This window comes from Bos javanicus, chromosome 16 (assembly GCF_032452875.1).
Source record: "Bos javanicus breed banteng chromosome 16, ARS-OSU_banteng_1.0, whole genome shotgun sequence".
NCBI classification, from domain to species: domain Eukaryota; kingdom Metazoa; phylum Chordata; class Mammalia; order Artiodactyla; family Bovidae; genus Bos; species Bos javanicus.
In genome coordinates, this window is record NC_083883.1 from 74,250,862 (window position 1) to 74,278,750 (window position 27,889).

A 27,889-nucleotide genomic window follows, 5' to 3' on the forward strand; every position below is an offset into this window, starting at 1 on the left:
TAGTCGATCTACTGTTACTAAAGTATGACCAAGAGAAATCTGAGTGCTCAATTGAGAGCAGAAGTTGGGTTTCTAGAGACCAGGAAATATGCAAGGTATAGAAACTATACTTTGGGAGCATTTGAGTGGGTGAAGTGAGGGATTTGGAATTGACATCTGGCTGCCTCTGTGTCTGTATAGTTCAAAGTTTAAAAAAAAAAAAATCCACAGTAAATACATTGGGAGGACAACTGTTGGATCTGGGCCAGGCCCGTCCCCTTTTTCTACGTGATGCTAACAGGCTGCCCATCTGGATGAGGGCCCAGAAAATGTGAGCTGGCAAAGGGTGTAGAGCATAGTGTTTAGGTGCCAAGAAAGACTGAACTTTTAGTATGTAATGAACAGCTTATGAATATGTCAGAGGAATGAATGAGTGGTTTTATGAGGCCTTAACCCAATAGCAGAGTTTGTTGTTTATCCTTTGCAGAACACTGGGAGAGTGCGTGCAGGGCTCTCCACTGGTCTCGCTCAGGGTTCCTTCTCTGGTCCTGCTGCCAGGTGTCCTTTCTTGGAAACTGAGTCTGCTCTCTCTTCGGTTGTTCCACCTCAGCCTCCCTGGGTGTTTTCTGCTTCCGCGCCTTCAGGCGGTGTCACCAGCGTTTGGTTTTCTTCACTGTCTACCCTTCTCCCCATTGGGTTGGTCACAGTCTGGATCTGCACGTCCTGTTCAAAAGCAGACTTTGGAACTGCCTGCATGTGGTTTGGGACACAAACCACATTATATTGATAAGCGAAACAAAAAAGAACATTTCTTCCCTCCCAACCTTGAGGTGAAATGGCGCATGAAAACTTCTCATGGTGTCTCACTGGGGAAAAAAAACCCAAAACTAGTTGTAGGTATAAATGAGAGGGCAAATGCTGGATCTGGGCTGGTCCCTTGTCATATAATTAGGTCCCTGGCTATATGTCCCCAGAGCACCCTACACTTATCTTTCAGAATAATCAATTCCCTAGTAATTGCTCAGTATCTGTGTCCTGCATGACTGCAAACTTGCTGGAGGTAAGGACTGTGTGTCTTGGACTGTGCTGCCAGCCCCAGCACAGTACCTGGTACATAGAATGTTCTCAAATATTTCTTGTCAGAATAAATGAATGAACTAAATAAGTCTTTCCTTTGAGAGACTGACTGCTAACTACTACGGGAAAATAAACCCAGCGAGGGAAAAAATTCTAAAATTAGTTTCTACTCTGACTCCCTCTGAGCTAAGAACATTAAAATGGAAGCCCTATAAGCCGGTCCTCCTTCCAAGTTGGCCACGCCTCCACTCCACAGTGGTCTCTCTTCACAGTCTGAAGACCTAAGGTACAGCCAGGAGTGAAACTTCCAGGGTAGGTGCCCGCAGTTCCCCTTAGCCTCTACTCTGCTCATGTATCAACAAGTTTGGGCCATTTCTTTAGATGTGAATTTCTCCCAAGAAATTATTCCCCTTCGTGGTATGGGTCATATCGCTGGTAAACCTTTCAGTGAAATAACGTTTTCTTCTTAATGACCTGATTGAAAAGCTTCTCCATCTCTGACTCCCATTTCTCATGTGAAGTCAGCAAACTGAATTCCTACAGCCTGGGCTCCACGAAGGCGGGTTTCTTGCTGTTTCCTTAGCTGCCAATACCTCCAGCGCCTAGAAGCATACATAGCACACAGCTGTTGGGAGTGAAAACACTCATGCCCTTCACGCCCTATTTAGAGATGACGAACCTTGGCCAGGACACTTGTCCACCCACTTCTCGGAATTCAGCCTTTCAGATTCAGGGCTTAGGCAGGTCAAAGTGAAAAAAAGCTTTACAGCACCACCTACAAGTGAAGATCTGTAAAGCACGTCGCTAATCTTGAGATGTTTCGTTTGGAGAGGAAAGTGAACTTCTCCAGAAACAAATCAAACGGTGTTCCGGAGCCGCGTGCTCTGCTTCTGCCCTCCGGGTCAGGTGGGACACTGGACTTAATAATACATAACGTGGGGAAGCGGCGGGACGCTAGGAGAGGCGGCGAACGACCAGCTTCAGCCGCCTGCTTTCCTCCACTCCTCCCCTTTCGGTTCCTAGCTAACGGGTGGGGGCAATGCCTCTCTGGCCGGAAAGGGCTGGGCCTCAGGCGCCCACACTTCCGGCTGGGTGGTTCTAACGCGAGGCGCGGGAGCCGACTGGGTGACGTCACAGAAGGGGGCGGAACTGGGGTTGTGTCGGGCATGCGCAACAGGCCGACTTCGCCGACTTGGGCCCCGAAGGCAGTGAAGGATTTGCCCGTGCTGAGAAGAATTTCCAGCTTTGTTGCTGCTGAGGGCACGGGCCTCACGGCCTTCCTGCCAAGGGGCAGGAAACTGGAAGGAGTTCCTGAGCCCGCGAGCCTGCAGCGGAAGTAGGAGAACGTAGGTATCAGTATGTGTGAGAGACAACTCTGCCTCATTTAACAAGTCAGGATGCTATGTTCACGAAACGGCGTGGGGGTTGAGGTGAGCCCATTGTCCTGGAGCCCGAAAATGTCCATTAGTAGGGCAAGGCGGGACCGTCAGAAGTTAAATTACAACCTTCTTACAATTCTAGCTGGTTTCATTTGTTTACTTTTATGTCTCGGTGAGATGCTTGGTGGCTTCCCAGTTGGCTGCAATGCAGGAGACGCGGGTTCGATCCCTGGGGGGTGGAGATCCCCTGGAGGAGGGCAGGGCAACCCACTCCAGTATTCTTGTTAGGAGAATCCCATGCACAGAGGAACCTGGCGGGCTACAGTCCATGGGGTCAAAAGAGTTGGACCGGACGGAGCAGGCACGCAGCGAGATGGTTGGTAGGCCACATTCTAGTGTGTGTGAGTTTAATTAGATTGGTTTTCTTACAGCTGTTCTTGGCTGGAAGAGAAGGAGGAGTTGGAAATGAAAGAGAATGCCTTTGAAACCCAGAACTTTACTCAGAAGGCAGTTTTGGGTGAAATGCTCAGAATTTTTCTCAAATCTGCTCGCTCTCTCTTCTGTGCCCCAAGCTCCCTTAAGTTTGAAGCAGAGGAAGTAAATTACAGCAGATCAAACTTAGGATGGACGCCAGTTACAATATAAATCTAACCATAGGCCAGAAAGACACAGGAATTTGGGACTGATGGAGACTTGGGTCAACGAGTAAATCAAGTAGCATTGGTGACCCTGTCTTGTCTGGGCGGGGTTAACATTCCAAAGCAGAGGGGAAAACGACCTCTGGAAGATGCTGTAAGACTTAAGGAAAAGCTGTTGGCAGGTTTCCTGCTGAGTCACTGCTGCTGCTGCTAAGTTGTTTCAGTCGTGTCCGACTCTGTGTGACCCCATAGATGACAGCCCACCAGGCTCTCCCGCCCCTGGTATTCTCCAGGCAAGAGCACTGGAGTGGGTTGTCATTTCCTTCTTCGGCTGAGTCACTAGCTGGTGTTAATAATCCTCTGCTTTGTTTTTAGGCCCTTCTTCAAGTGCCTGGAGGTTAGAGAAGCAGCCCAGGGGAGGGAACTGTGGCTAGTTAAGAAGGCCCTGCTTACTGTCGCTACCAGATCTCATGTCAACACCAAGTCCTCAGTTGCTGGTGGCAGCTGCTCAGCAGACCCTGGGCATGGGAAAGCGACGGGGCCCTCCCAGAGCTGTCTGCCTTCATCTCGCTGGAGAGGTGCTGGCTGTGGCCAGGGGACTGAAGCCAGCTCTGCTGTACGATTGCAGCTCTGCAGGGGCACCCGAAATCCAGAGTTACCTGGAGAAGCTGCGGGGCCTGGGCTTCCCAACCCAGGGGCTTCACGTCCTCGAGATTGCAGAGAACAGCCTGATTGTCCATCCTGAGTATGTGCGTCGGCATTTGGAGCAGGTGCTGCTTGGTAGTATAGCCTTTGTGGATGTTTCTGGCTCTCAACCTTACCCTGCCGTCTGCTCCCTGGACCAGCTTCAGGACTTGAAGGCCCTCGTGGTGGAGATCATCACACATTTGCAGGGGCTGCAGAGGGACCGATCTCTGGCAGTCTCCTGCAGCAGGCTGTGTTCCTCAGCCTGGAATCTCTGTACTGTGTTTGGGATCCTCCTGGGCTATCCTGTCCCCTATACTTTTCACGAGAACCAAGGAGAGGACAACTGTTTAGCCCAGACTCCACTACGAGTGTTCACTGCCCGGATCTCATGGCTATGCTGTCAACCACCAGTCTTGCTGTATTCCTTTAGTGTGCCAGAGAGCCTGTTCCTGTCCTTGAGGGACATTCTAAATACTTGGGAGAAGGACCTTAGAACTCGATGTAGGACTCAAAATGACTTTGCTGACCTCAGCATCTCCTCTGAGATAGTCACACTGCCGGCTGTGGCCCTCTGACTTTAACTTTTCCCGTGTGGAAGGTGCTTGGTAAATGATCAGCTGTAGGTCAGGGATGGCAACTGGGAATCATTTCAAGTGTCAGTTGCGAGTATCTCAAGGACACTAGGGAAGAATACTGTAATCCATTTATCATTTCTGTGCTGAACTGGACTAGGGAGAGTAGACCGGGATGCTTCAGGAATAAACAGAGTTCTTCGGGACAGACCATCAGGTGAAATTTATTTGTTTATTTTTACAGCAGGTTAAAAAATAGTCATAAATCGTAGTTGTGTTGGGAAAACCCAGACCTTAAAGTACCCAAACCTGAGGGTTTTTTTTTCTTTTTTTTTTTGAATTTCTTGTTTCTGATTTTCACCCAGGGCAGCTGTCACCAGAGCATCAGGCTGTCCTTATTGGCCAGCATCACTGCCACCGCTATAGCAGCCAGCGCCATCAGCATCAGGAGCCATCGGCCACACTGCCTCTGTGAGGAGGGAGGGGGAGAAAAGAGAAAGAGGCCGTGGGTTGGTCAGAGAAGACACAGGCAAAAATAATCTTCCTCCTTCCCCTTCTAGCCCAGTAGGAAACCTTGGGTTGGTGGAGGAGAGAAAGCTTTTTGTATCACTGTCTCTGTCACTTTGCCACCTCTCTTGGGATACAGTCACTTTACCAAAGGTCAGTGGACCAGCAAACCACAGCCAGCAGGGGCCAGGTACTTAAAAACTGATAGAAATCAAAAGTGGAAAACAATTGAGCAAAATTATATTATTCTCTGTTTATATTCCTCTTGCTTTCTTCACTCTGTTCTTGCCACTGTGCTCAAAATAGACTGAAAGTACACCCTTTCATACTTTAGCCAGTAGTGAGTTTTTCCCTTCAGGCTCAAGAGTTCCATGAAAATTAGGCTTGGAGGCATGAGCCTGTGTTTCTTTTCATGGTTGCTATACTGTCAGTACAGTGTAAACCAAGCTGAGCGGAGCAGGCTGGCCAGATGTTGGCAGGGGCTGGGCAATTTTACGGGCAAGAGTTGGGGGAGGGAGGAAGCATCCCACCATCATTTCGGGCTCTTACTCTGGGGGGCGGCTGTTGGCTCTGACTGAGCTCTTCTCGACAGTGCTGCAGCTTACGCAGGCAGGAGAGGTACTCGTCACTGAGGTTGTCTAGTTCCGAAAGCAGTTCTCTGCACTGTGGGGGAGAATACCACCAAGGTCGTCACCATAGTTCTGGACAGAGCCCAGGGAGGGGAGAAGGCCCTGTGTAAGCTACCCTGTCATTCATGGTCATTTTTACCGCCATCCTCCCTTCCCAGCCTTTGTCAGAGATTTCAGTTTGCCTTTCGACAGTCTCGCCTAGCTTATCCATAATGTGTTCATTTAAATGCATATTTTACATTAAGTGTAATGCATATTATATATGTCATATAGAATGCATATTATATTTTGTACTATACGTGTAAGTGCTTTTGTGTGATAGTTGTTATGTGCAAGTGCTTTGTAAATAGGGACACACAAAAGGGAAGTTCCTACAGCACAGATGACCTGGAAGTGATCTTAGTGCAAGCCTCTTTGGGGGAGCGAGTTGCATGTGAATACTTCCGGACATATGTATTTTGTAAGTATGTAGGTAGGAAGAGTTCTGTTATTTAAAAGACCCTGTGTAAAGTTTTAAGATACTCACTGTACCACAGAGTTTGAGGAGTTAATGTATTTATTAAATGTGTTGGAGTTTAGGTTGACTTTCTGAAGAGTAACTCTTTAGTAAAACCTTGAATTAAGATTGATATAAAGAAGGAAAAGATTGACAAGCTGAAAGCGAAGACGTTTTTATACAGGCCAAGGAATACCTACAGGCATCTAATCACGACTTCAGCTCTGAAATGCCTGCTGTCTCACTGACTTCCAGCAGGTTCCCTGTCGCTGGAGGATGAGTCCCTCCTGTTCTGAGGTCACCACCTCACCTCCTTTTCCTTGGCCAGGAGCTGCAGAGTTTTCTTCTGGAGCTCGTCTCTGAAATCCAAGTCTTGCTCCTTCCCTGGACCCTCAGGCTCCACTTCGTTATGGGAGGGCTCTGGGCTCCTCACAGGCAAAGCCTGATCTAAAAAAGCAGCCAGATTCTCAGTGACAGTGAGGCCCACACCTCTGAGGAAAGGTCCTGACACCGAGAGAACCCTTTGGGGAGAGGGAAAAGGACTGGGGGAACAAGGAGGAGCCTGTCGCTGGCCACACTGCACGGCTGGCAGTTCTCTGATTTTTAAAGAACTCTCATTGGGACCATGCTCAGCCTGGACAGAGAGCTGGAATTAGAGCCCCTCGAGGGCAAGGTTGGTATCTTTTCTCTATCGTTAGTCCTGCTTAATGCCAGATGCTTTTAGAAAATGCTTATTTAGCTTCTTTGGTTGCAGGTCACATCTTTTAGTCTAGTGGGTTTCCTGGATGCTTCAGTATAACTCCATTTTCCTTCTGTCCTTGTTTCAAAATGGTGAGAATGGCAATCATAACCATAAACATGAAGACTTCATCTTCATGTAGTTAGCGCTGGTTGTTCAGCCCCTTGGCAGTCTGCATCTTGGGGAAGAGAGCCCTGGACTAGGAGTCAGAAATTCTGGATTGTTGTCATAGCTGTAGCCTTAATTTGTACGACCAGCTACCTTCATTGACCTTCATTTTCTTACCCATCCTACGTGGGCATAGTCATTTCTGCTTTATGTGTTACCCAGTGATCGTGATGAGAAAACAAAGGGCCACGTGCAGGGAGTAAGGGAGGAGCTTTCGCCCCCTCCAGGTGTTTGGTGAGTTCTCAGGAAGCTGAGGCAGCAGACTTGAGGGCTGAGAGTGAGGTGACTGTTGTATGTGACATAGTTTCTACCTGGGGAGCTGGATCTGGTTTGGAAAGTCAAGGGTAAAAATTGACATAAAATCCTGAGTTCAAAATCAATTTATTGAAATGTTCAATACAGACATATGTTTTCAGAGGGAGTAGAAATCCTTTCCATAGTTTATATACCTCTCAGAATAGGAGGTTAACTAGCTAAAGTGTTCTCAGAGCCAATCATGAGTCCTTAAAGTGCTCCTTTAGCTCCCTGACCTAAGAATCCCTGACACAGGGTCATGTAGTCCATCCCTCTGCCTCTAGGAGGGCAAGGAAAGAGCAATATCTTAGAATTTGTGGAAAGGAATTTGCTGACCTTTCTTTGTTAAGAGTTTCTCCTGTTTTTGAAGCTGCAAGGATTGATTCTGAAGCAGACCTGTTGGAAAACACAAGGAACTTGTCTGTGCTAGCACATTTACTGCAAAGAGTATCTTTTCAGAACTTTGCTGAGACCTTAATTATTATGTTCCCATCTGTAGTCGGTTGAATTGCGTCACTCCCCCCCATCCCAAATTCATATGTTGAAACCCTGATTTCCAGTACCTCAGCATGTGACCCTATTTGGAGATGGGTTCTTTGCAGAGGTAATCAAGTTAAAATAGGACATTAGAGTCCTATTTTAATATTGACTAGTGTGAAGGAAATGGCAGCCCACTCCAGTGTTCTTGCCTGGAGAATCCCAGGGATGGCGGAGCCTGGTGGGCTGCCATCTATGGGGTCACACAGAGTCAGACATGACTGAAGCGACTTAGCAGCAGCAGCAGCAGTGTCCTTACAAGAAGGGAAAATTTGGACAGACGTGGATGGGATGGAAGATGTGTGAAGAGATGGAGAAGATGGCAATTTCCATCTTGGATGGAGAAGAAGGCCATTTCCTTCTCCAAGCCAAGGAAAGCAGTCTAGAATGAATCCTTTCCCCAGAGCCCTCAGAAGGAACCAACCCTGCCCTCCACCTTGATCTGAGACTTCCAGCCTCTAGAGCTATGAGAAAACCAATGTCTGTTCTTTAAGTCACCCAGCTTGTGGTGCTTTGTTACGAACACACCCTCCTTATATCTCTTCCTACCGTGTACCTTTAAATTTCTGCGTAAATGTTACCCTAGAAGAAGGACATTCCCAGTTGACCCTGTGTGAAATAGCAACTGTTTTCTCTTTAACCTGCTGTATGTTTTCCTCTAGCAGTTGTTAATACCTGACACGTATTTGTTCATAGAAACTCCATACTTCACTATAGTGTCTGTTTAGAATGTAGGCTTCATTAGGGAGGAAACCACGCCAGTTCTGTTCATTAGCGTATCCTCAGTGTATCTTGGTGCCTGGCATTTGGTAGGGTTCAGTAAATAAGTGCTGAATAAATAAAGGCATGATTTGGAAGTGACTTGCCCATTCAGCCCCGACTGTGTAGGAGCCCAGCTTTTGCTGGTGTTCTTTCTCCCTGACCCCTGAGGCTGCCTGGCTTTTATACTCCTTGCTCTCGGCATGAAACTTCTCTGTCGGGGCGTCAGAGGTTAAGGTGGGAGGCAACCAGCAGAGCTGTGCACTGTTTCAGGTTCTCTAGCTTTTCAGAAATTGCCAGCTTTTCTTTGGAAACACCCCTTTTCCTCTTTGGCCTTGACATGTCACTGGGAGGTAGACTGAGCTTATTTTCTGAACCATTCCTAGTGACAGGTCTGTGTGACAAACGTGCATAATAAATTAGAATATATAAAATAAGAACTGCCTTAGAAGACACTTGGTGAAATATGCAGTTCTGGGGGAAATGCAGGTGGTGCTTGTGGGCATGGAGGAGAAAAGTAGAAACAAACGAAAAAGCCAGAGGCTAATGTGGAACTTGTGAAGGGCTGTCAGTGACCTCACTGCCCAAGAGGAGGGTCTGAACAAGCGGAGGCAGAGGATCTGCCAAGGACTGGGCTTCCCGCCGCTCCTCTGGATGCCTTTTGTGGGGCAGGGGCCCCAAGAATGCCAAAAAGCCACCTGCGCTACTTTCAGAATCTGGAAAGGGACTTACTCTGCAGCTGCTGTACCTTGGTCACCAGGGCAAGTTTCTCCTCCTCTGACCTCTTCAGTTGATCTGACAATGAAATAAAACAAACCAAAATAGAAGAACCTAAGACTTAAAGAGCTCACCCCTGAGGCTGGAAATTAGTAACAGATGCTGTCTAGCCCATGGCCTCTGACCAGTGTCAAGTGGAAGTTGCTCTTTCTTCTGCTTGTCCCAGTTCTGAAGAGGTAAACCAGAACCCTACTGCCTTGGATTTCATCTGGGTCGACAGTGGGCTGAGTTAAGGCTTGTATGTGTATATAGGGTTTTCCAAGTGGCTCATTGGTAGAGAATCTGCCTGCCAGAGCAGGAGATAGAAGAGATGCCAGCTCGATCTCTGGGTCAGGAACATTCCTGGTATTGTCCGGAACAATATCAGTTGCTGTTGTAGGAAACAGCAACCTGCTCCAGTATTCTTTCCCCATCCCCCTCTCCCCTGCTGCAGTATTCTTGCCTGGAGAATCCCATGGACAGAGGAGCCTGGTGGGCTACAGTCCACGGGGTCGCAAAGAGTCGGACACGAATGAGTAACTGAGCACAGCACAGCAGCATGTGTGTATAATTTGGTCCCCTCTCAGCTGACAGGGGCCGTGACTGGGAAACCTCTATGCTTGGTGTTTCTGCTGACCTTTCCCTTTAAATTAGGAATGCGGTCTTGGCATGTGACTGCTATGGGAGTAACTGCTCTGGCTTAGACGGATAGGCTGGATCCTTTGTGTCTTGGTCTTGGATGATTAAAACAGCCCTGCCTTTTTCTCAGAGTAAAATTAAATCGCCAGGTCAACCAAACAAACCAATGGAAGACTGACCCCTTTCCACCCAAGCCCCCTTTCTCTGGGCTCCCAGAGGCCTCCAAAGCTTCCAGGGGGATGGGTACCTTGTAGGTGCTGGGTGTCCGAGCTGCACAGGTCTCTGTCCTCCTGCAGGCATTCAATCCTGGCCTGCAGCTCTTGGTGCTCGCTCTCCAGAAGTCGTAGGGCCTGGTTCATCTGTGAGTCTCTGCTGTCTGCTCCCTGGTGGGAGGGGGAGGGGCAGACAGGCAGGTCAGCGCTAGCTAGGGTGGAGGTGGTGGGCAGATCCCAAGGAAGAAGAAAACTGTAGGAAATTGTAGAGTTAACAGAGACAAAGGGAGTCTGAGGAAAGTGGAAAAAATAGGAAAAGTTTTAAAATTTTTCAGTTTGCTCTATTCCTCATGCTTAACAACCAATAAGGGATTAGATTTTTGAAATTCACAAGGGATTCCTTTGGATAAATGCCCACATTCAGTAATACCGAATCATGGCTTTTCTAGATGACTTCACTTTGTCTTTACTTCTCATTCTCACGCTATCGATTTTTTCAAGGCGGAGGGAGTAGGTGCATTTTTCACAAAGAATTAAGGTTGAAAAGGAAAGGGACTTGGTGAGAGTTTCCTGGTAGGTGATTTGAGGGAGAGAACAGTGAAGGCAGTGGCCAGCGAGGTTCTCTCCTGTGATAAGATGATTCGCTTGTTGTCTCTTGCCAAATAGGTTGCCTAGATCCCTGCTTCAGTAAAGGTGGGTCCTCAGAATTCCAATCCAACTAAGTAAAATTGATGAAAAACCTCACAACAGTCCTGTGATAGAGTACTATTATTATCCTCATTTTACAGATGAGGAAACTGAGGCCTAGGTGGTTAGTTAACTTCTCCAAGGTAACAGATCGGAAATGGTGAAACCCTTGAGAATGCCAAGAATCCACTATAATGGCTTAAAAAACACATTGGCAAGATGTGTGAGTTGATACTCAACCTGTAAGTAAACTGGTGACTTTTGTTCTGTGCCAACAGTGGGCATTTCTGAACTGGATGCCCTCCTGGGATGGGGTGCAGAGAGTGGGTTTTTCCAGTCCAGCCCTTTGCATTTGGATGCTGTCATTCCAATGAACACTTAGGTTATTTGCTTGAGCAGTGTCCTCGCTAAACCCAGATTTGGGGCCCCCAGCTGAGCAGGATCTTCTCTTGTCACTGCTATCGACACCTCCCTCCCCGAAATCCTGCCTTCCCTCCCCACCTCCCTGCCCTCAGGGCCTGGTACCTGCAGTTTGGACTGAAGCACGTGGAGCTGGCTCTCCAGCTCTCTGTGCTGAGTGCCCAGGGTCCTCCAGTCCTCCTTCAGAGCCTCGTACTGGCTCTTCCACTCTTCACACTTCTGCTCGGCTAGAGCTAGGGACCGCTGAGGGAGAACAGAGGAGAGGGAGATGCATCAGGGGTTCCAGGGAGTCATGCCACTGGCTCCCTTGTGGCCCGACCGCCCCAGGGCTCCCAGCCCCAAGGATCACAGAGCATTCCCACACCTGTGTGCTCTGCAGTTGCTGTTCTGCACTCATTTTCTCCTCCAGCACCTTCTGCAGTGATTCCTTGGCCTTCTGCTCATAGCTGTTTTTCTGGTCTTCCATCTCTAATAGCACCTTTTTCATTCCCCAGGGGGAATATTTCTGTAAATTGGATGCAATTCAACAAAGACACATGAAGCTAATGTGTTTCAAGCCCTGAGCAGGGATGCAGAAGTGAAAAGAAATCGGTCCTTGCCCACAAGGCAGAGATGTCAGTAATCTGGTGGACTGCCTTCCAGGCTGGAGGCGGGCAGGGAGAGTCCTTCAGGTGATGTGAGAAGTGAGTGGGGATGATAAACTGCCCCGGACACGCTGAGCATTCTCCCCGGGGCCTTCCACAGGCACTTGACATCCATCGTTTCCCAGAGGAAATCATCTTTCCGAACCTGCTCCTATCTCAGTGAGCAGCAGCATCATCTACCCAGTCTCCCAAACCCGAAAGCAGGGAGTCATCCTTGATTTCTCTCTCACCTTCTCCAAGCAATCAGTTGGTTTTCAAGCTTTGTCAAGTCAGCCTCTCTAACAGCTCGTGCCTGTATCCTCTGTCGACTGCCACCTCCTTAGTTCAGACTCTAGTAATACTATTATATGGGTTATATAGTCTCCCTATCTTCAAGTCTTGCCTCCCTTCAAACTCTTTTCAGTCCTGCAGCTAGAGGTTTCTTTCTACAACTTCTATCTGATCATGTCACAACCTGCTTCAATCTCTCATTGGTTTCCAGTGTTCTAAGGTTGAAGTTCAAACTCCTTGGCATGGCATGGCTTACTTATGAGCCTAGACTTTCATTCCATGCTGCTCCAACCAAGCTGAACTGCTTGTAGGTCCCCTAAGCACTGTGCTTCTCAGCCTCTGCTTTTGCCCGTGAAGCTTCTACTTAGAGTATCCTGACCCACCCTTTCCACCTGGTTAACTTCTGCATATGCAAGATTCAGCCCAAGAATCATAAAAATTCTGATAAATTTGGCTAACCAGGTCTATCCCCCAACTCTTTATGGATTAGGTAGTTTTATTGGTGTTCACATAGTATCTATATTCCTAATCCATTGACTTATTTGCCTCCTTTAAGGGATTGTAAACTCCTTTGACGCAGGGAGCATTTTTAAAAAAATAAAATTGTTTTTATAGCCTCAGTGATCTGAACAATCTTCAGTAATCTCAAGTTTTAAAAATTAATACCCTAGCATTTTTAAAATTTCTCCTGGCTTCAAGATCAAAAAGACACCAGAGCAGCTTTGCAAATTCACTTGCCCTTCCCATGCTTTTCATTTTTATGCCCTGTGATTTTGGGAAAGCCGGAAGCTTTTACTGTTGATTCTGGGTTACCCAACTGAGTAAGAGATAGTCTAGATAATGCAAATTTAGAGTTCGTTATGAAATCATTTCCATTTAGCTTTGGAATCATCTGAAAATTTGGATTTAAATATTGAGTGGGTCTTTTCTTGGAATTGTCATTAGAAGCCAGATACAGGAGTTATTGATTGAGATCCTATGTCCAGGTTATTGGACTTAACCATGCTGGTCACTGGCCAGCTTTATTCCCCATTGAAAAGGAGTAGACTGGCATCCTGAATTGTATGTCAGTTTCTTACAAGCTTGTTTGGCATTATTTTTTTAGTTAAGGGTCTGACAAAGTAGGTCATGCTGCAAAAATGAAAGCAGTGAATCAGCAAACCTATAGACGAGATAAACTGTCCCCCTGAGAAAGTCTAACTACATGGTCGCCTTATTTTCCACACATCAAGTGGGAGCGGTCTAGTTAGTCCACCTCATTCGCTTAACTTATCTCTCTACCTGTCAGAAATCTACCATTTATTCAGTGTGAAAACTGATTTTTTTTTTTTTTTTCTATCTCATATAATCCAAGAGCAGGGCAATCGAGATTACTGCAGGTGGATAACAATGCCACAGAAAGCCAGGAGTCACAGTCTTTTACTTGCTCCCAGGGATTGTTGCTAGATAGAAGTTGCCCGTGGGATGAAAATCATTTTGTGAGACTTCACTGTAATATCTAATTCATCTCTTGTAAAATTAGGGCCTGTGGAGTGCTACCCAGATAAGCTGAATCTTTACCAAGGGCCTCTCCCTGCTTCTCCAGGTATTCTCAAGGTTTCCCTGGAGCTGGCAAAGCGCTGGTGCTGGGCTTCCTTTCCCAGGGTGCAAAGGAAAGGACAGTGGGAGAAAGGGAGAGGAGGATAGAGAGAGTGAATCGGAGACCAAAGTGAAAATGGTAAAGGCCAGAGCTGGGTGAATAGGATGCGTGCATTAATCTCTAGCAGGTGATGTTTCTAGACTAGGCTTGAGGTTCAAGCACTGTCTCCCTTAATTTCAGACTCCTGGGCTAGAGGCGTCCTCCGGAATGCTTACCTGGGTACAGGCGTACAGTTGGTTTTCTAAGGATCTCAGTTTGCCCTTCAATTTGTCTTCATTAAGCTGGCCCTGGAACAAATGGAATGAATTAGTGAGTTTGGGCCAAAATATAGCATGCAGAGACTTTTGCTGTGTATTCCCAGCCTACTGCCTATAATAAACAGTCTTTGTGGAACTGGGGTCCTTTAGGAGGTGGGGAGGGGGAAAGATGGCAAGGGATGTTTGGAAAGAAGAGCGTCTTTTCCTCTTTCCCTGGAATAGGTGAAGGAAGGATCAGACTGCTCCCCAAAGTCACTGTGTACCCCAAGGTTTTCTGTCACACGGCTGAGGGTATCATTGCAGGGGCCCGTTTGAAGGAAAGCTTCTAAGCTCCCCTTTTCTTCCCTCTTCACCTCTCCCCGGTCTGTCTAGGCACCTCTACTCCTCACCTCCTCTCAGTCTAGTGCATCGTCCTTTACTCCTAAAGGCCAGTAAGACTAAAGGGGTCTCTCCTCCCGGCGGGGGGACATGCCTTCCCTCCCTTATCCCCAACATGGTCTGAACTGTGCACCTCTGTCCACCACCCCCCAGCATTCATATGTTGACATCCTAACCCCCAGTACCTCAGAAGGTGACTGTATTTGCAGACAAGGTCCTTAAAGAGGTAATTCAGTTAAAATGAGGTCATTAGGGTGGGCCCGTATCCAGTATGACTGGTGTCCTCATAAAAAGAGGAGATTTGAACATCGGCATGCACAGAGGGAAGGCCATGTGAGGACATGGGGAGAAGATGGCCATCTGCAGGCCAAGGGGAGGCCTCGGAAGAAATCTGCCCTGTCGACAGCTTAATCTAACACTTGCAGCCTCCAGAACTGTGGAAAAACACATTCTTGTTGGTGAAGCCACCCAGTCTGTGATATTCACTTGCCCTAGCAAGTGAATACTGTCCTCTCCTGGCCACACGCACACACGCACACACACACACACACACACACACACACACACCCACATCCCCCTGAAGATGAGAAATTCTTTTAAGAAAGCAGGAAAGGGAGAAAGGGTGTTAAGGCAGGTTTTGTATGCGTGTGTGGTTGCGATGGTGAGAGGAATTCCAAGAAAGCCACGTTTTACTTGTTGATGAGCTGGATCTGTCTGGTGGCATTTGGGACACACCAAGAGGGAAGCTGATCTCAAGGGCAAGCGTGGGGAAAGGCAGGCAGGAGGGCCTGTTATGTTCCTGGTTTTCAGTATTTCTGCTGAGCAGCTAACAGCTTCCTTGTTGCTTTTTTCATTTTCCCACCTGTAGAGGGCTCCCTTTTTCCCAGGTAGGGATTTTGTTTTTCCAGCCCTGAGTATGATTTAAGGTTGTGTGTGTGTGTGTGTGTGTGTGTGTGTGTGTGTGTGTGTGAGTGAGTGTGTGTGTGTGGAGATGGGGGAGGGAGGAGGGGGCATGCCATGGATGCCAGTTTCCTAGAGAAAAGGCCGTAGGTCTCGTTAGTGGTAACTGGTTTTCATAGCCTTTCCCTGGGCTGTTCCAGCCAGGCCCGGTGGGACACTTGTGAGGTCTAGAAATTGCATTTCTCCTCAGGCCTGAGTTGCCAAGGCCCCTCAGTCGTGCGGCTTGGCCATTTCCAACTCTTGTACCGTTTTTGGTCTGTAATGGCCAGAGGAGACTGTTCTGTGGTCTGTCTCCTCAGTGAGTTTCAGGGCACCTGGGGGAGGCAGGAAGTGGTATCTCACAGCTCCTGTTTTGATCTTTTGGCTGATTCCTCTAACACAGGGAGCCAAGGGGCGCCCCCCCCCCCTTTTTGCTTCCTGTATTCCTCAGCTGGGTCTTGCAAAAGCAAGAAGGCTTTGCCAAAAATAATTTTTCAAACTGCCTTCTGCTATTAATGTTTTTCGTAATGTCTCGTGTGAGAGCTGAGAGTCAGGGATTTGGCATCTACAATAAACCACAGGGCTTTGGGACCAATAAAAGAGATGGACAAAGACTTCCACTGTTCCTGGCTTTGGAGGGACTGGGAAAAGTTACTCCCCTCAGTGGCCTGTTCATTGTTAATCCGAGGGTCCTGAAATCGACTCCCTCCACCCGGCACCCCAGCTCCTCCTCCGCACTTCAGGTCGTCAGACTCTGTTTTCCCCTACACAGTGGACATGAGTTTGTGCAAACTCTGAGAGACAGTGAAGGACAGGGAAGCCTGGTGTGCTGCAGTCCATGGGATCGCAAAGAGTCAGACATGTCTGAGTGACTGAGCAACAAACTCTTACTATGCAGAATGCAATCAAACCCACTGAGCTTGAAGGTTTATCTTGCAATAGTTTGGGAAGAAAACAAGTCCGTGGCGGTATTCTTACATTTCCCTCAGGCTCCTACTCTTTCTGGGTAGCTCCTTTCTCCTTCCTTAGTATGGTTTTAATCCAATATTTTTGCCTCTTCCAGCTGTTTTTGTATGTTAGCCACACCCCAGATTACTTTTCCATTCATGTTGTAATAGAAGACAATTCAGGCTAGCTCCTTCAGTGGGGATGAAGGGCCACCCAAGTCTGAGGTTTGAACACATCTCTGGGCCGCAGCTCTGCCTTCCTCGACTCCCCAAGTCAGGCAGGAAAGTTGCAGCCAAGTTGTTGCAAATGAGGTGTGCAATTTCCTGGTCTGAGCCCTAGGTCTCCCTGTATGAAGCCCAGTGGTAACAGTATGGGGGAAAAAGCCCTTTTTACAGGCCAGCTGTGGGCTTTGCATCCCAGGACCTGAGTTTCAGAGAGCAGAGTAGCCCCGGGTGTAAAAGGGAACGAGGTGGAGGCCATACACACCTGGTGCCGGTCTGAGGCTTCAGCTCCTGCTGCTGCTGCTCTGCTTCCCCCGCCTCTGACCTGCTCTCCAGAAATACCACCACCTCACGGCAGAAGCACCAGCCCACTTCTCGTCTCTGTGTTCTAGCAGAGGTTGCTTAGGGCCAATCCCCCGCTGCACTGTCATCTGAAGATCTCAGTTTCACTTTGCAGAACTAAAAACCCAAGTGTGCCCTGCTCGGGCCTGTATTGCCCAATACTGTGGGCTCGCTTTCTCTACAGCCCGGACCGTTTCTGCTTTGAAGCTTGGACCCAGCTCAGGAGTCTCTGCGGTGCCCCAGGGCCTGTCGCATCCAAAAGACCCAGCGTCAGCTTGGAGGCTGGAGGCACTAGAGGGAGCTGGTCCCTGGTGTTCTAACAGAGTTTGCAGGGAGCTGCCTGTGAAGCTGGGCGTTTAAATTAGGGAGGCCAAATGGAAACGAAGGCCTGAACGTAGCTGAATGTCAGAGACCCTGTTCTGGCCACACTCTTCTCGTTACTTTTCCCCAGTACTGCAGTCTGAGACTTTCCTTCTGTTGAAGAAGGGGGGTGAATTGTTTGGGGGGAAGCAAGAGCAGTTAACTGAAAATCTGAGATGATTTTTCTTAAAAACAGGAAGCTGAGGGTTGGTGGGGAGGAAGAAGACAAGAAGAGTGAGTATTAGTTGGGGAGGAAGGAGGAAGGGAGTAAACCACAGCCCCGGAGGAAGCCCTGCACCCTCCCCTGCTGTTGGAGTGTGGAGTGGAGCAGAAACTGCCTGGGAAATGTCTCTCAGTAAATCCTCCCCGCCCCCAAGCTCTGGTTGTATCCTACCTGGGATATTAGGAGAGCTTTCCCCACCCCTGCACCCACTCGGAGCCTGAGTGCTCACTGTTGTCAGAGAACTGTTTAAAATGCAGAGCTGATCCATCTCTTTCAACTCAGTTCCGTGGCTGTGTTATTTATTTATTGGCCATGTGGGGTCTTGCTTCCCTGACCAGGGATCGAACCCTCGCCTCCCTACCTTAGCAGCACAAAGTCTTAACCACCGGACCTGCAGGGAAAGTCCCTGGTACATATGCTGCTAAGCGAGCACAACTCCACAGCTACTGGACAAACTCCTTCTCAGGATGGGGCGGACATTTCTAAGTGTGGGACTTCAGACCTGAGGCAAGCACCTCCCATTGCTACCCTGCTTACTGCCTGCAGCAGTGTTTCTGCTGGGGTGTCGTGCATTCTCATGATACACACACACACACACACACACACACACGTCCTTTAAAAGCGAATCCATGACTATTTAAGTTCGACATACCCTATTCAGCAGAAAATTTAAGAGCCATAATACTAGAGACCTCTCTGAGGTCTTCTCTTTGAAGCTCCTCTGACACAATCCCTTAATTTCCGTCACACTCGGCCCTGCCCCATGCTCTGTTACTCCCAGGCCTGTTGTCATTTAGATTGCTTTATCGTAAGCACCCTTATCCTTTCTACTTTCTCTCCCCCTTCATCATTCCTGCTACTCTCTTTGTTGGGCTTCCCTTGTGGCTCAGCCGGTAAAGAATCGGCCTGCAATGCAGGAGACCTGGGTTTGATCTCTGGGTTGGGAAGATCCCCTGGAAAAGGGAACGGCTTCCCACTCCAGTATTGTGGAGAATTCCAAAAGCCTGGAGAATTCCATGGACTGTGTAGTCCACAGGATCACAGGGTCGGACATGACTGAGCGACTTTCACTCTGTCGTGATAAACTCCTCCTTAGTCCTTCTAGAGGCAACTAAAGTGGTCCCTTGCCTCTGAAGCCTATCCTGTTCCGCCACAGGCAGAAGAATCACTCCCTTCTCTTCTGTCTGGGGGGTCCCTTTGTAGAAAGCACTGTTAGAGCTTGAGCACGCAGCAGTTAGGTTTATTTATGACTTGTCTTTCTCTTCCTGGCTGCTGTGGGAAATCTACTGCCTTCTATGCCTGCCGCACCCAACCCAGCACATAGTCGGGACTTATCAGACGTCTGCTGAATAAACGAATGAGACAGTCTCAGTTTAGTTCAGCCCCGGAAAGCACCTGGCATGCACAGCTGTCTGTCTCAGGGAACTACTCTGCTATGAAAACCACTTCCTTAAGCAGCAGGAGCCCTGAATACAGACACCCAAATCCAGGTACAGTGACCGATGGGAAGAGGGCTGGCTGAGCCCTGGAGGTCTCTGACATCACTGCGGGCTTCGCAGTTTTGCCCCATGCCTTCCTGTCCCGGGTGGGCTGGCTTTCTAAGCATAGCCATCTGCGTGGACGGTCAGATGCTCACAGAGGCCCGCGAGGCTCTGTGTTCTGCCTGTGCACCTGTGGCTTTCTGCTCTGGTGGCATTAAACTGCGTGAACATGCAGTCTAAGAATTTCAGTGGACCCCCTGGAATCCAGGATCTGCAAGGTCTTCCGTTTTCCAACTGTATTTCTGTGTAAGGTTAGATTTTCCTCAGGTATTTTAACAAAACAATGTATTAAAAACAGATTGAATGCAGATGCAAATGTGGGAATCTAGCTGTCTTCTGTTCAGACATTAAAAATATTTGCATAAGTGTAAAGCACGGCCACTTCTCTGATTCATTTTGATATTTGGCAAAACTAATACAATTATGTAAAGTTTAAAAATAAAATAAAATTTAAAAAAATATATTTTTCAAACAGTCTGTAAGTTCCCATGTAATCTGTCTACTGTTATTTTAAACTTAGTGCATATTTTAAAATTCCTGTTTTCACTTCTAAATGGTAAATATAAAAATTCTTTGGATTTTAATATTATTTTTTAATAGTAACGCTAATGTGGGGTCTTGGCTCCCCAACCAGGCTTGGAAACTGTACCCTGTTTCACTGGAAGTACAGAGTCTTAACCAGCGGACCACCAGGGAAGCCCCTGGATGTTAATAATTTTTAAAGAATATAAAGGGGTCCTGATAATAAAAAGCTGGAGACTATATCATGCCTCTGGTTCTTTGCCTGTGCTGTATCCCCTGACCAGAATATAGTTCTTGTTGTCACATTTGCCTGGAAAATACAATATGGATAGTCAATGCCTTGAAATATAACTATAAATACTTCCCTGGTTCTCCCCTTGTATTCTACTATATCCTGAAAACACCTCTTTTATTTCTCATATCTCTTCACTGTTTAGGCATCTTGTCTCCCTGAGAAAACCACAGGCTTTCTAAAAGCAGGAACCCTGTCTGGTTAATCTCATTATTTCTAGTGCTCAGTGCAGGGAACATGATCTGTGAATATTTGTTGAATGAATGAACTAAAATCAGGAGGTCTGAATTTAGTTCCAGTTCTGCCTCTGACTAGCACTGTGACTTTAGCAAGTCACCTGACTTCCCTGACAGTTTCCTCATGGGCAAAATGAGAAAATTAGACTAGGTAATCGCTAGGTCCCTTCCTGCTTTCCCATTCATGTCTGGGGCGAGAAGTAGGTGCATGGTGGCTGAAAGTTAATATTGATATGAATTCCATACAAAAACAGTTGATATTTACCACAGTCAGTAACAGGAACTGTATCGAGACCTTCTTTTGTTTCTTCCAACAAATTAAAAAAAGGAGGGCCTTTTTTTGATTCTGGGTCTTCCCTGGGTGAGTGGCAACATGGTCCTCAGCTGATGACCCTGGATTCAGCCAAGCTCTCCCATATATCTACTGTGACATGTTGGATGTCTAACCCTACCTTCGGCCTCTTCTGTAGTGAGAAAGCTCCTTCTCTTGCTGCAATGGTACGGAAAGAAGAACGAGATGGGCACATATAGAAGCCCCCGAGCTTTGTTCAAACAAAGGTTTCCCTTACCTTCCAAGTGCTGTCAGAGGCCTGAATCAAGGTAGACAGCAGGTCTTGGAGAATCACCATTTTCTGTTTTAGAATCAGCTCCCTTTGTAGGGCCTCCTGAGGGGCAAAATGCAAGTGGGTTAAAATTAACCTGGAGGAGACGTGAGCAGACAGATGGAGGAGGTAAGGGGAGAGTTCATGCTACTTACTTTGAGGTACTCAGAAAGCTGGATGATTTCCTAGAGAGAAAGAAAAAGGGTGTTTAAGAAGATTGTGGCTTCCCCGAAATCCTAGAACATGGAATCTGAGCCAGGATTGGCTTGTGCTAAGTGAATTTTCTTCCTGGACTCAGGGTCCCTCCAGGCTTCCTTGTCTGTGCTCATCCAGGGAGAGGATGCCCCATCCATCCCAGCTGAGTTTACCAGTGAATTCCAGAGCTTGGAGAAGATTAGATGCCATGTGATTCTACACCTCCACCATGAGGATTTTCTTACCTTATCTAGAACTGCAACTCCATAACTGGAAGAGAAGAAAAACAAAACCGGCAGTGGATTAAAGACACAGGCGCGTCAGGAGGCAGGGCATAGATTCCTTCTCTCATCTCTTCTGGAGAGCCAATAGGGTGGGGAAGGCCCTCCTTTTTCTTAATTAAGGTGGATGTGGAAGTTCCTTGTGTTCCACTCCACAAAATGCTGGGGGAGGGTATTCAAGTGAAAGCTTAGAAGAGAGGAATGGATGGGCTGCGGGGGAGCTGGGGCCAGGAACATGAAAGGTACTCACTTGGTTTGCTGACTGGCATCATTCTTGATTGTTGACTGTGTTTCTCCTGCCTTTGTCTGAGTGCCTGAGAGGGAGGGGATAAGATGATTCGGGAGGCCTGGGAGAGGCAGTGAGGGGAGTGGGGAGGTGAGGGGACTCTCCACTGCCGGCGAGCTGAGACAGCTGGGGCAGGATACTCTGCCGGCCCCAGTGAGGGCGGGAGACTCTTACCACGGTGGTGTTTGGGTGCCTTCTTGGTGGGAGAGGCCTGTGGTGGAAGGCCACCAGCCTGGGTGGGGCAGTGGCCAGCTGGATCCCTCCAGGCACCTGAAGGAGGATGGTGCTGGGTCGCAAAGACCTCGCAACTGGTCCCTGACACCTGGAAAGCAAGTGGGGAGGAGGGTGTTGCTGCGAGCCTAGATAGAGCGTCTTAGAACAGGGTTCTCTGGCTGACTGCAGAAACGTGAGCCAGTGATTAAGTTCGGGTCCAGAACACCAAAGGAAGCCATTCTAGTCTTCACAGCCCCAAGCTTCCCCCTGCTCCTGCCCTCACTGGTCCTGGCTGGTGGGATCAGCTCCTCCTCAGGCCAGGCACATGGGGAGCGGGGCTGGCCTCCAGTTAAAAGCATAAAGGCTTAGTCACTCAGTCGTGTCTGACTCTGAGACTCCATGGACTCCTCAGTCCGTGGGATTCTCCAGGCAAGAATACTGGAGTGGGTAGCCATGTCCTTCTCCAGTGGTTCTTCCCAACCCAGGGATTGAACCCAGGTCTCCCTCATTGCAGGCAGATTCTTTACCAGGTCTCCTGTTACTTTCTCTCAAAACCATGATCCCAGCCCCTTACAAAGCCCCCATCATGGCGCTGTGGAAAGAGAACTGGTCTGAGGAGGGAGTGAGGGGGACCGGGGTCGGGTCCTGCCTTCCCTTGGTCTCAGGCTCCTGTCTGTGTAGCGATGAGTTTGGAGTAGATGGTCGCCAGGGTGCCTTCCATATTCTAGAGGGGACTGCCTTCCTCTCAGCGCCAGCTGGAAGATGGCTAAGGGTCACTGAAGAGAAAGTAGGCCAGCAACAGGGAGGAATGTGTAGCAGTCGTCACAATTAGTCTGCAAATATTTTCTTCTTACAAACTAAAACTAAAATCTAGTAAATTCTATGTTTGTAATGTAACACAAAAAGGCTAAGGAATGCCTATGGCAGCTAATCGTGCAGATTAAATCTCAATAAACCTTACAGAACTGACAGGTTCAGGAGGAGTTCTTTAGGCAACTGTGTGTGTGTGTGTGTGTGTGTGTGTGTGTTTTCTTCTTAAAATTTTTTTTTTCCCATGAAAGCATTCAGAAACCTTCTTGCCTTAGAAAGTACACCGCTGGTTTTCTTTTACAGTTGGACTCAAGGATCCTTTTTCTGAACAGCACCTCCTGTGTTGGATAACAGATGCACTGGCTAAGAAAGCCTGATAGAACACCTCCTCTGGGGACGGGACAATATCAGGCACCTCCAGGGACGTTAGAGGACCCGTCCCTGCTGTCCATGTGCTCACGGCGTGGATAGGAAGACACAGATGGTTTGCTGGCTGAGCTCATTTCAACATACCCTGGTTTTTTTTGTCAACACCGCTCCTTCCCAGGCCAGACTGACGGGCCCTCTAAGAGTTATACAATCTTCGAGGATTTATAGCCTCGTAAGGACCACAGGGAGCAGAGGTGGCCTGAAGAAGCTAGGGCAGCTAAGGTTTCCTGGACCAGACGTGGCCTTAGGTGAGTGAAGTTAGTAGAACTGGGATTGCCCGAGAGAAGGTGGGCGATGCAGCCGCCTTATAGGAGAATGGAGACAAGAAACGTGTGTGTGTGTGTGTGTGTGTGTGTGTGAGTCAAGCGGGACATTAAGAAGATCTGGCTTGTGTCCCTGGCCCACAGTAAGCATTCAGTGAATGTTTGTTGAACAATGATGAATGAATGCTGTAGAAGATGTATCTAGATAGACTGAATTGGAACGGATACTAGGAATTAGCTGTGAAATTATTTTTCTCTTTCCTAAAAGGCAAGTGCAAAACAACAATAAAAAGTAGGTAAACAAGCCCCCCCTTACCCAGCCCCCCCCCCAAAAAAAACAACACAAGAAGAAAAACGTCAGAACAAGTAACTGGCTAAGGGAGACTCTGTGATGACTGAGGAAGGAGGGACTTCATTTAAATCAGTTTTCGGTGACCTTGAGCCCACCCACCTGCCTTGCTCCCGCAGCCCATCCGCTCCAGGGCAGTGTGTCCCTCAACATGGCCCACCTGCTGTCTGGGGGAAGAGATCCTGTTGGCCCAAGACAAGGGCTCCTTGAGGTCAGTGGCCTGGCCTGTCCTCCTGGAGGGGCCTGGCTCCCTGGCTGGCGGGCTCTGTGCCTCGCCTTTCTCCTCCACCTCCAGGTTCCTCCGTCTGAAAAACTGCTGCTGGCGCGCTCTCCGGAGCTGTTCCCTCTGTTGGGTCCTCGGGGCCTTCCCCACGAGGCGGCAAGTGGTCACGTTGGGGCGGCAGCGGCGGCTCTCGCGGGTCTCCTGCCGGCGCTCGCTCTTAGCCTCGTAGCTCTCAGCCCACCGGGCCAAGCCAGGGGCAGGCCTGGGGTCTGGGCCGATCATGATGACCTCCTGAGCACCTGTTGTTGCTTGGCTTCCAGTTCCTGGAATAGCTGCCCGGGTCTGCCCAGTGCCAAGAGGGAGGCAAAGGGGAGGGGTCAGGAGATGGGCAGAAAAATGACCACTTCTCTAGATGAGGGGGCAGAAATAGCACTGTGTCCCATACATGTGGGTTGAAAACTGAGGCGGGGATGATGTCACGCGGGAATTCAGGACTTGTGGGTCCAGTCTCTCGACTAATCTCTGCTCTTCTCTGGCCTGTGCCTCCCCTTCTGTAAAGTGGCGAGATTCCTCTGGCTGCCACTTCTTCCTTGACTGAACATCTCAGCCTGCCTCCAAGTTAGGGGAACATGAGAAATAATTGATAAAAATCACCAAAAGCCTATAGCCCTTTGGATGGCAGATGCGGACGTGTGCCTTTTCCAGGAACTTCTAGAGAAGCAGTTAAATTGGCTCCCTCTTCCTCCATCTGAAAGGAAGGCCAGCATCTTTATGCTCTCTTGGCCTAGTTACTCAAGTACTAATAGGCAAGTGACTTTTCTCGAGGCCTGGACAGACAGCCAGACCCTGCAAGGTGCAGCCAGTCCATGAGCAGCGCCCACTGCCCTCTGCTTAGCCTTACGCAGCGGGCTCATGAGCCTGGTTCTGGGCGTGGTTTAGGAGGGAAACCCCGCACTATTGCCTCCAGGCATGGGATCCTGACATCGGTCCCTTGACATTCCACTCCTGGACCAATAAACTGAGCTCTGACTCTCAGGTTCAGATCACCCAAATCAGTATTGGCTGAGCACCTGTCCGTTACTGGCCAAAAGCCATTTCAGAGCTTTCAGCTCAGTATCTCTTGGAGCAGAGGGTTCCTTTGCTTTTTAGAATCCCCTCCCTGTTAGGGCTAAGTGTGGTGGCATGTCTGCTTTCCTTAGTCCGGAGCCAAATTGTGTCTTCTGCAACCACAGGGGTTATACCTAAATAAGGCTGTGTTTCAAAAATGAAACAAAAGCAAACAAACAAACTCAGTAACCAGAAGTCCCCAGGGAACCAGGCTTGGCGTAGAGGCCACACTTGCTGTGCCTTCACACGCTCTTACCTGCTTGCTCACGTCACCCCCAGCCCTCGCCCCTTCTCCTGCTGTCTCTTTCCTACTCTCCCTCACCTACCTTGTGCAACTTTGTCTGTTCTCCCAGAACCCTCGGGGAGCTTGGCTAAATTGGGCCGGACTTAGGGCTTCCCTGGTGGCTCAGCTGGTAAAGAACCCACCTGCAGTGCGGGAGACCTGGGTTCGATCCCTGGTTTGGGAAGATCCCCCTGGAGAAGGAAATGTCTACCCACTCCAGTATTCTGGCCTGAAGGATTAATTTCATGGACTGCATAGTCTCTCGGGTCGCAAAGAGTTGGACACAACTGAGCAACTTTCACTTTGGCTGAGCTGGATTCTGAGCCCTGGAAATTCTGGTCCCTGCCTCCACTGGTCCCTGGAGTTAGCCCAGAGACTCATGAAGGGAGAGGGACTTCCCCTTACAGCTGCTGCTTCTGTCCATCCACAGCCTCACTCCCCACCGCCTTGGAAACCTAGTTCCTGCATCGTAGGTCAGAGAAGGGTTTCTCAGCTTCAGCCCACAGGTGTTTGCCGGCTCTGGCCCCTTGGGTCTTTTTAGAGGTCAGACAGACTCAACAGGTAGCAGCCTCTCTGCCCTTATCATTGGCACGTCCCTGCACCTCCCAGCTCAGTCTGGAACTCTCTGCAGGATTCTTGCTCTCTATCTGTGATCATTCCATTCCTTCTCGGGGGTCATGGGTGGGTGGGACAGGCTCACACCCTGAGTCGGGTAGTCTTCGTGTTCAGGCCCTGTCCGCTGTCCGGTGCCTGACTCTCCAGGTGTGGAGGGGGCATCTTCTGGTCTCAGGCAGCACTGAGCCCCGGCAGAACTGTGAAGCTGTCAGTGCCCGTCCGCTCGTCCCTTCTCTGGGTGTCTCTCCCGTTTCTTTTGGCTTTCTTCCCTGCTCCTACTCTGCAGGGTCCCCTTCACATCTCACCTACCACTTTCTCCATTTAAAGCTTAGGAAAGGATCTGAGAGGCCCATTCCTATTAAATGAAAATGGATGTGCAGGAAACTCCATGTTCAGAAGCTCTGCTCATGGTGTCCCAGGCCATCAGCCTTGGTTATTCTGCCGCAGATGGGGGAGGCGAGGACCCCTGGCCATGGGCTCAGACTCTGTGGACTCCTGGCCCTGCTGCCAACCACCCGTGTGCTTTTGAAAAGCTATTGATTGTCTTTGTGTCTCTGTCTCCTCATCTGTAAAGTGGGAACCTGCCTCCTAAGGTTATGATGCTTAAAATGCATGCTAAGCATCAGGGCCGTAACACACAATAAATGTTAGCTTTTAATAATAGCATTATTTTTACTCCCGTCCTCCTGATCTTGGATATTGAAGACTCAGTGCTATACGACAGAGGTTCCAAGCCAACCTAGCACTCCAGGACCCAGAATGCCCAGTCCTCCGATCCCCCCCGCCCCCTTCCTCTTTGAGGCGTATTGTTTACCCCACGGAAGGGATGCTGGTCCCGGGTTGAGACCGCATTCACTGTTGCTCTATTGGTCTGACTTCTGGGTGTGGGCTACAGGGAGAAAGGGCTGCCTTGTGGTCTAGAAACAACCACCATCTCAGTTAGGCCCGGCAGAGAGGCAAAGGGGGGTGAGTGAAGAACCGGTGTGCCGCCTGCCTGCCTCCCACCTTTAAAAGTGGGGCGCTAGATCCCCTCCCTGTGTGGTTCCAGGTTATCCCTCAGGCTTCGTAGAGGAAACTGGGCAGAACACCCCTGCCTCCTCCAGCTGTGAAGAGCAGAGGGCTGTGGAGGGGAGATAAGTGTACGGGCTTTGTCTGCACCAGTTCGTTGAAACACGTGGCTGCCCTGCTTTACTTCCTGTGGGGCAGACGTTGACACCTGTTGCCCAAGCTGGGGGTGGCAGTAGAAAAGGCTCCTCAGGGAAGGAGGAGACCCTCCCGGACCCCAGGCTCTCACAGCTGGGGGATTTGGTGTGGCACAGCTGGGTAGAATCATCCCAGCTCTTCGGGAGGTCTCAACTATTCTGATTTGCTCTAAACACAAGCAGCCATGTGGACGGCTGACTGATAGAGATGCGCTGTGGGAGAAAAAGGAACTGCTCCCCGTGTGGTTCAAAGAGAGGTCACTGGGCCACTGCCCAGGCAGCCCTTGGCAGCTTGACAGGCCTCAGCTGGAGCTCTGGGAAGAGGTGGTACTGGCCCGGGGGCGCTGTCCTCGGTGCCACTGGGGAGGCCAGGGCGCTGCCCTCACCGGACAGTGCTTTGTCGCTGCCCTTCCCAGTCTTGGCTTCTACTTCCTGGCTGCGTGTGTGATGAGTGGCCTCCTGCATGAATGAATGGTCAGACCTTCCTAGTCCAGAGCTCTCAGCACGAGCTAGGAGCGAAGGGCCTGCACCCACGCCACTGGGAAGGCAGCTGGGTGCTACGGGGTCCCTCCGGGGAAGGGAGCTGTAAAGTGTACGGCCCATTCCTGGGAGCCTACAACCTCAGGTGTCTGACTCCCGGCTCGTCTCATCCAATGGATGGAGCAGAGGACACTGGGAGCTGGGCCTCCGGAGACCAACACGGGACACTTCCCTGGTTCCCCACATCCAACACTCAAACCACTGGAGTGGACAGTGTCTCCCCCTTCAGCCCAGGGAAGCTGGCAGACAGCGTCTTCCGCCCCACCCCAGAGTCGGAGGTCCCCAACCTGGATGCAGAAGCCTCCTCCTTCTCAGTTACCTGAGGTCCCAGGCTCCAACCCCAGCAGCTCAGGAAAGCATCCCAGCTCCTGGGCAGGTCTTGGCTGTGGTCTCCACAAAGGGGCAAGATCTCAATCCATGGCTCGGGGCCCCCTGAGCGTTTCCCTTCCTGGTACTGTCTTTCTTTTTGCACAGCAGCCTTGCTGAAACAGGAAACACAAAGCC

General features: G+C 49.3%; 3 protein-coding genes across 6 annotated transcripts; 1 reads left to right on the forward strand and 2 right to left on the reverse strand.

Moving 5' to 3' along the window:
* Positions 1–396: 396 nt before the first annotated feature.
* Positions 397–2,440, reverse strand: LOC133228170 (uncharacterized). 3 transcript variants are annotated; one of them, XR_009730107.1, is made up of 3 exons: positions 1,736–2,131; positions 1,531–1,658; positions 397–702 (listed from the first exon to the last, which is right to left on the reverse strand). XR_009730107.1 is itself a non-coding variant. In XM_061383636.1 (2 exons), exons 1-2 carry the CDS (start codon positions 2,438–2,440, stop codon positions 1,568–1,570), a joined length of 696 nt encoding a protein of 231 aa, XP_061239620.1. In that variant the 3' UTR covers positions 397–1,567. The 3 variants fall into 3 exon arrangements, 1 of the variants encoding a protein (XP_061239620.1); XR_009730106.1 differs by having other exon boundaries at positions 397–729; positions 1,736–2,128; XM_061383636.1 differs by having other exon boundaries at positions 397–1,658; positions 1,836–2,440.
* On the forward strand, positions 2,315–5,096 carry C16H1orf74 (chromosome 16 C1orf74 homolog). Of its 2 annotated transcripts, none has more exons than XM_061383635.1 (2): positions 2,315–2,402; positions 3,449–5,096. In XM_061383635.1, the coding sequence occupies exon 2, from the start codon at positions 3,544–3,546 to the stop codon at positions 4,333–4,335; it is 792 nt and encodes a 263-aa protein (XP_061239619.1). In that variant the 5' UTR covers positions 2,315–2,402; positions 3,449–3,543; the 3' UTR covers positions 4,336–5,096. The 2 variants fall into 2 exon arrangements, with proteins under 2 accessions (XP_061239619.1, XP_061239618.1); XM_061383634.1 differs by having other exon boundaries at positions 2,399–2,486; positions 3,449–4,543.
* TRAF3IP3 (TRAF3 interacting protein 3) lies at positions 4,546–27,889 on the reverse strand. The gene is made up of 16 exons (XM_061383630.1): positions 27,705–27,889; positions 23,576–23,980; positions 21,526–21,673; positions 21,316–21,379; positions 21,030–21,054; positions 20,745–20,774; positions 20,557–20,652; positions 13,944–14,015; positions 11,540–11,680; positions 11,281–11,418; positions 10,104–10,239; positions 9,194–9,256; positions 7,502–7,561; positions 6,275–6,411; positions 5,389–5,502; positions 4,546–4,801 (listed from the first exon to the last, which is right to left on the reverse strand). Exons 2-16 carry the CDS (start codon positions 23,918–23,920, stop codon positions 4,706–4,708), a joined length of 1,665 nt encoding a protein of 554 aa, XP_061239614.1. The 5' UTR covers positions 23,921–23,980; positions 27,705–27,889; the 3' UTR covers positions 4,546–4,705.

Excerpts from the sequence above, each read along its gene's own strand:
- LOC133228170 (XM_061383636.1), bottom strand. The coding sequence starts at position 2,440 with ATGAGGCAGAGTTGTCTCTCACACATACTGATACCTACGTTCTCCTAC. Across the intron at positions 1,659-1,835 it reads TGCTTTACAGATCTTCACTT|GCGCTGGAGGTATTGGCAGC; the intron begins GTAGGTGGTGCT and ends GTATGCTTCTAG.
- C16H1orf74 (XM_061383635.1), top strand. The coding sequence starts at position 3,544 with ATGTCAACACCAAGTCCTCAGTTGCTGGTGGCAGCTGCTCAGCAGACC.
- TRAF3IP3 (XM_061383630.1), bottom strand. The coding sequence starts at position 23,920 with ATGATCGGCCCAGACCCCAGGCCTGCCCCTGGCTTGGCCCGGTGGGCT. Across the intron at positions 21,380-21,525 it reads GGCACCCAAACACCACCGTG|GCACTCAGACAAAGGCAGGA; the intron begins GTAAGAGTCTCC and ends CCTCCCTCTCAG. Across the intron at positions 11,419-11,539 it reads AGCAACTGCAGAGCACACAG|CGGTCCCTAGCTCTAGCCGA; the intron begins GTGTGGGAATGC and ends GTTCTCCCTCAG.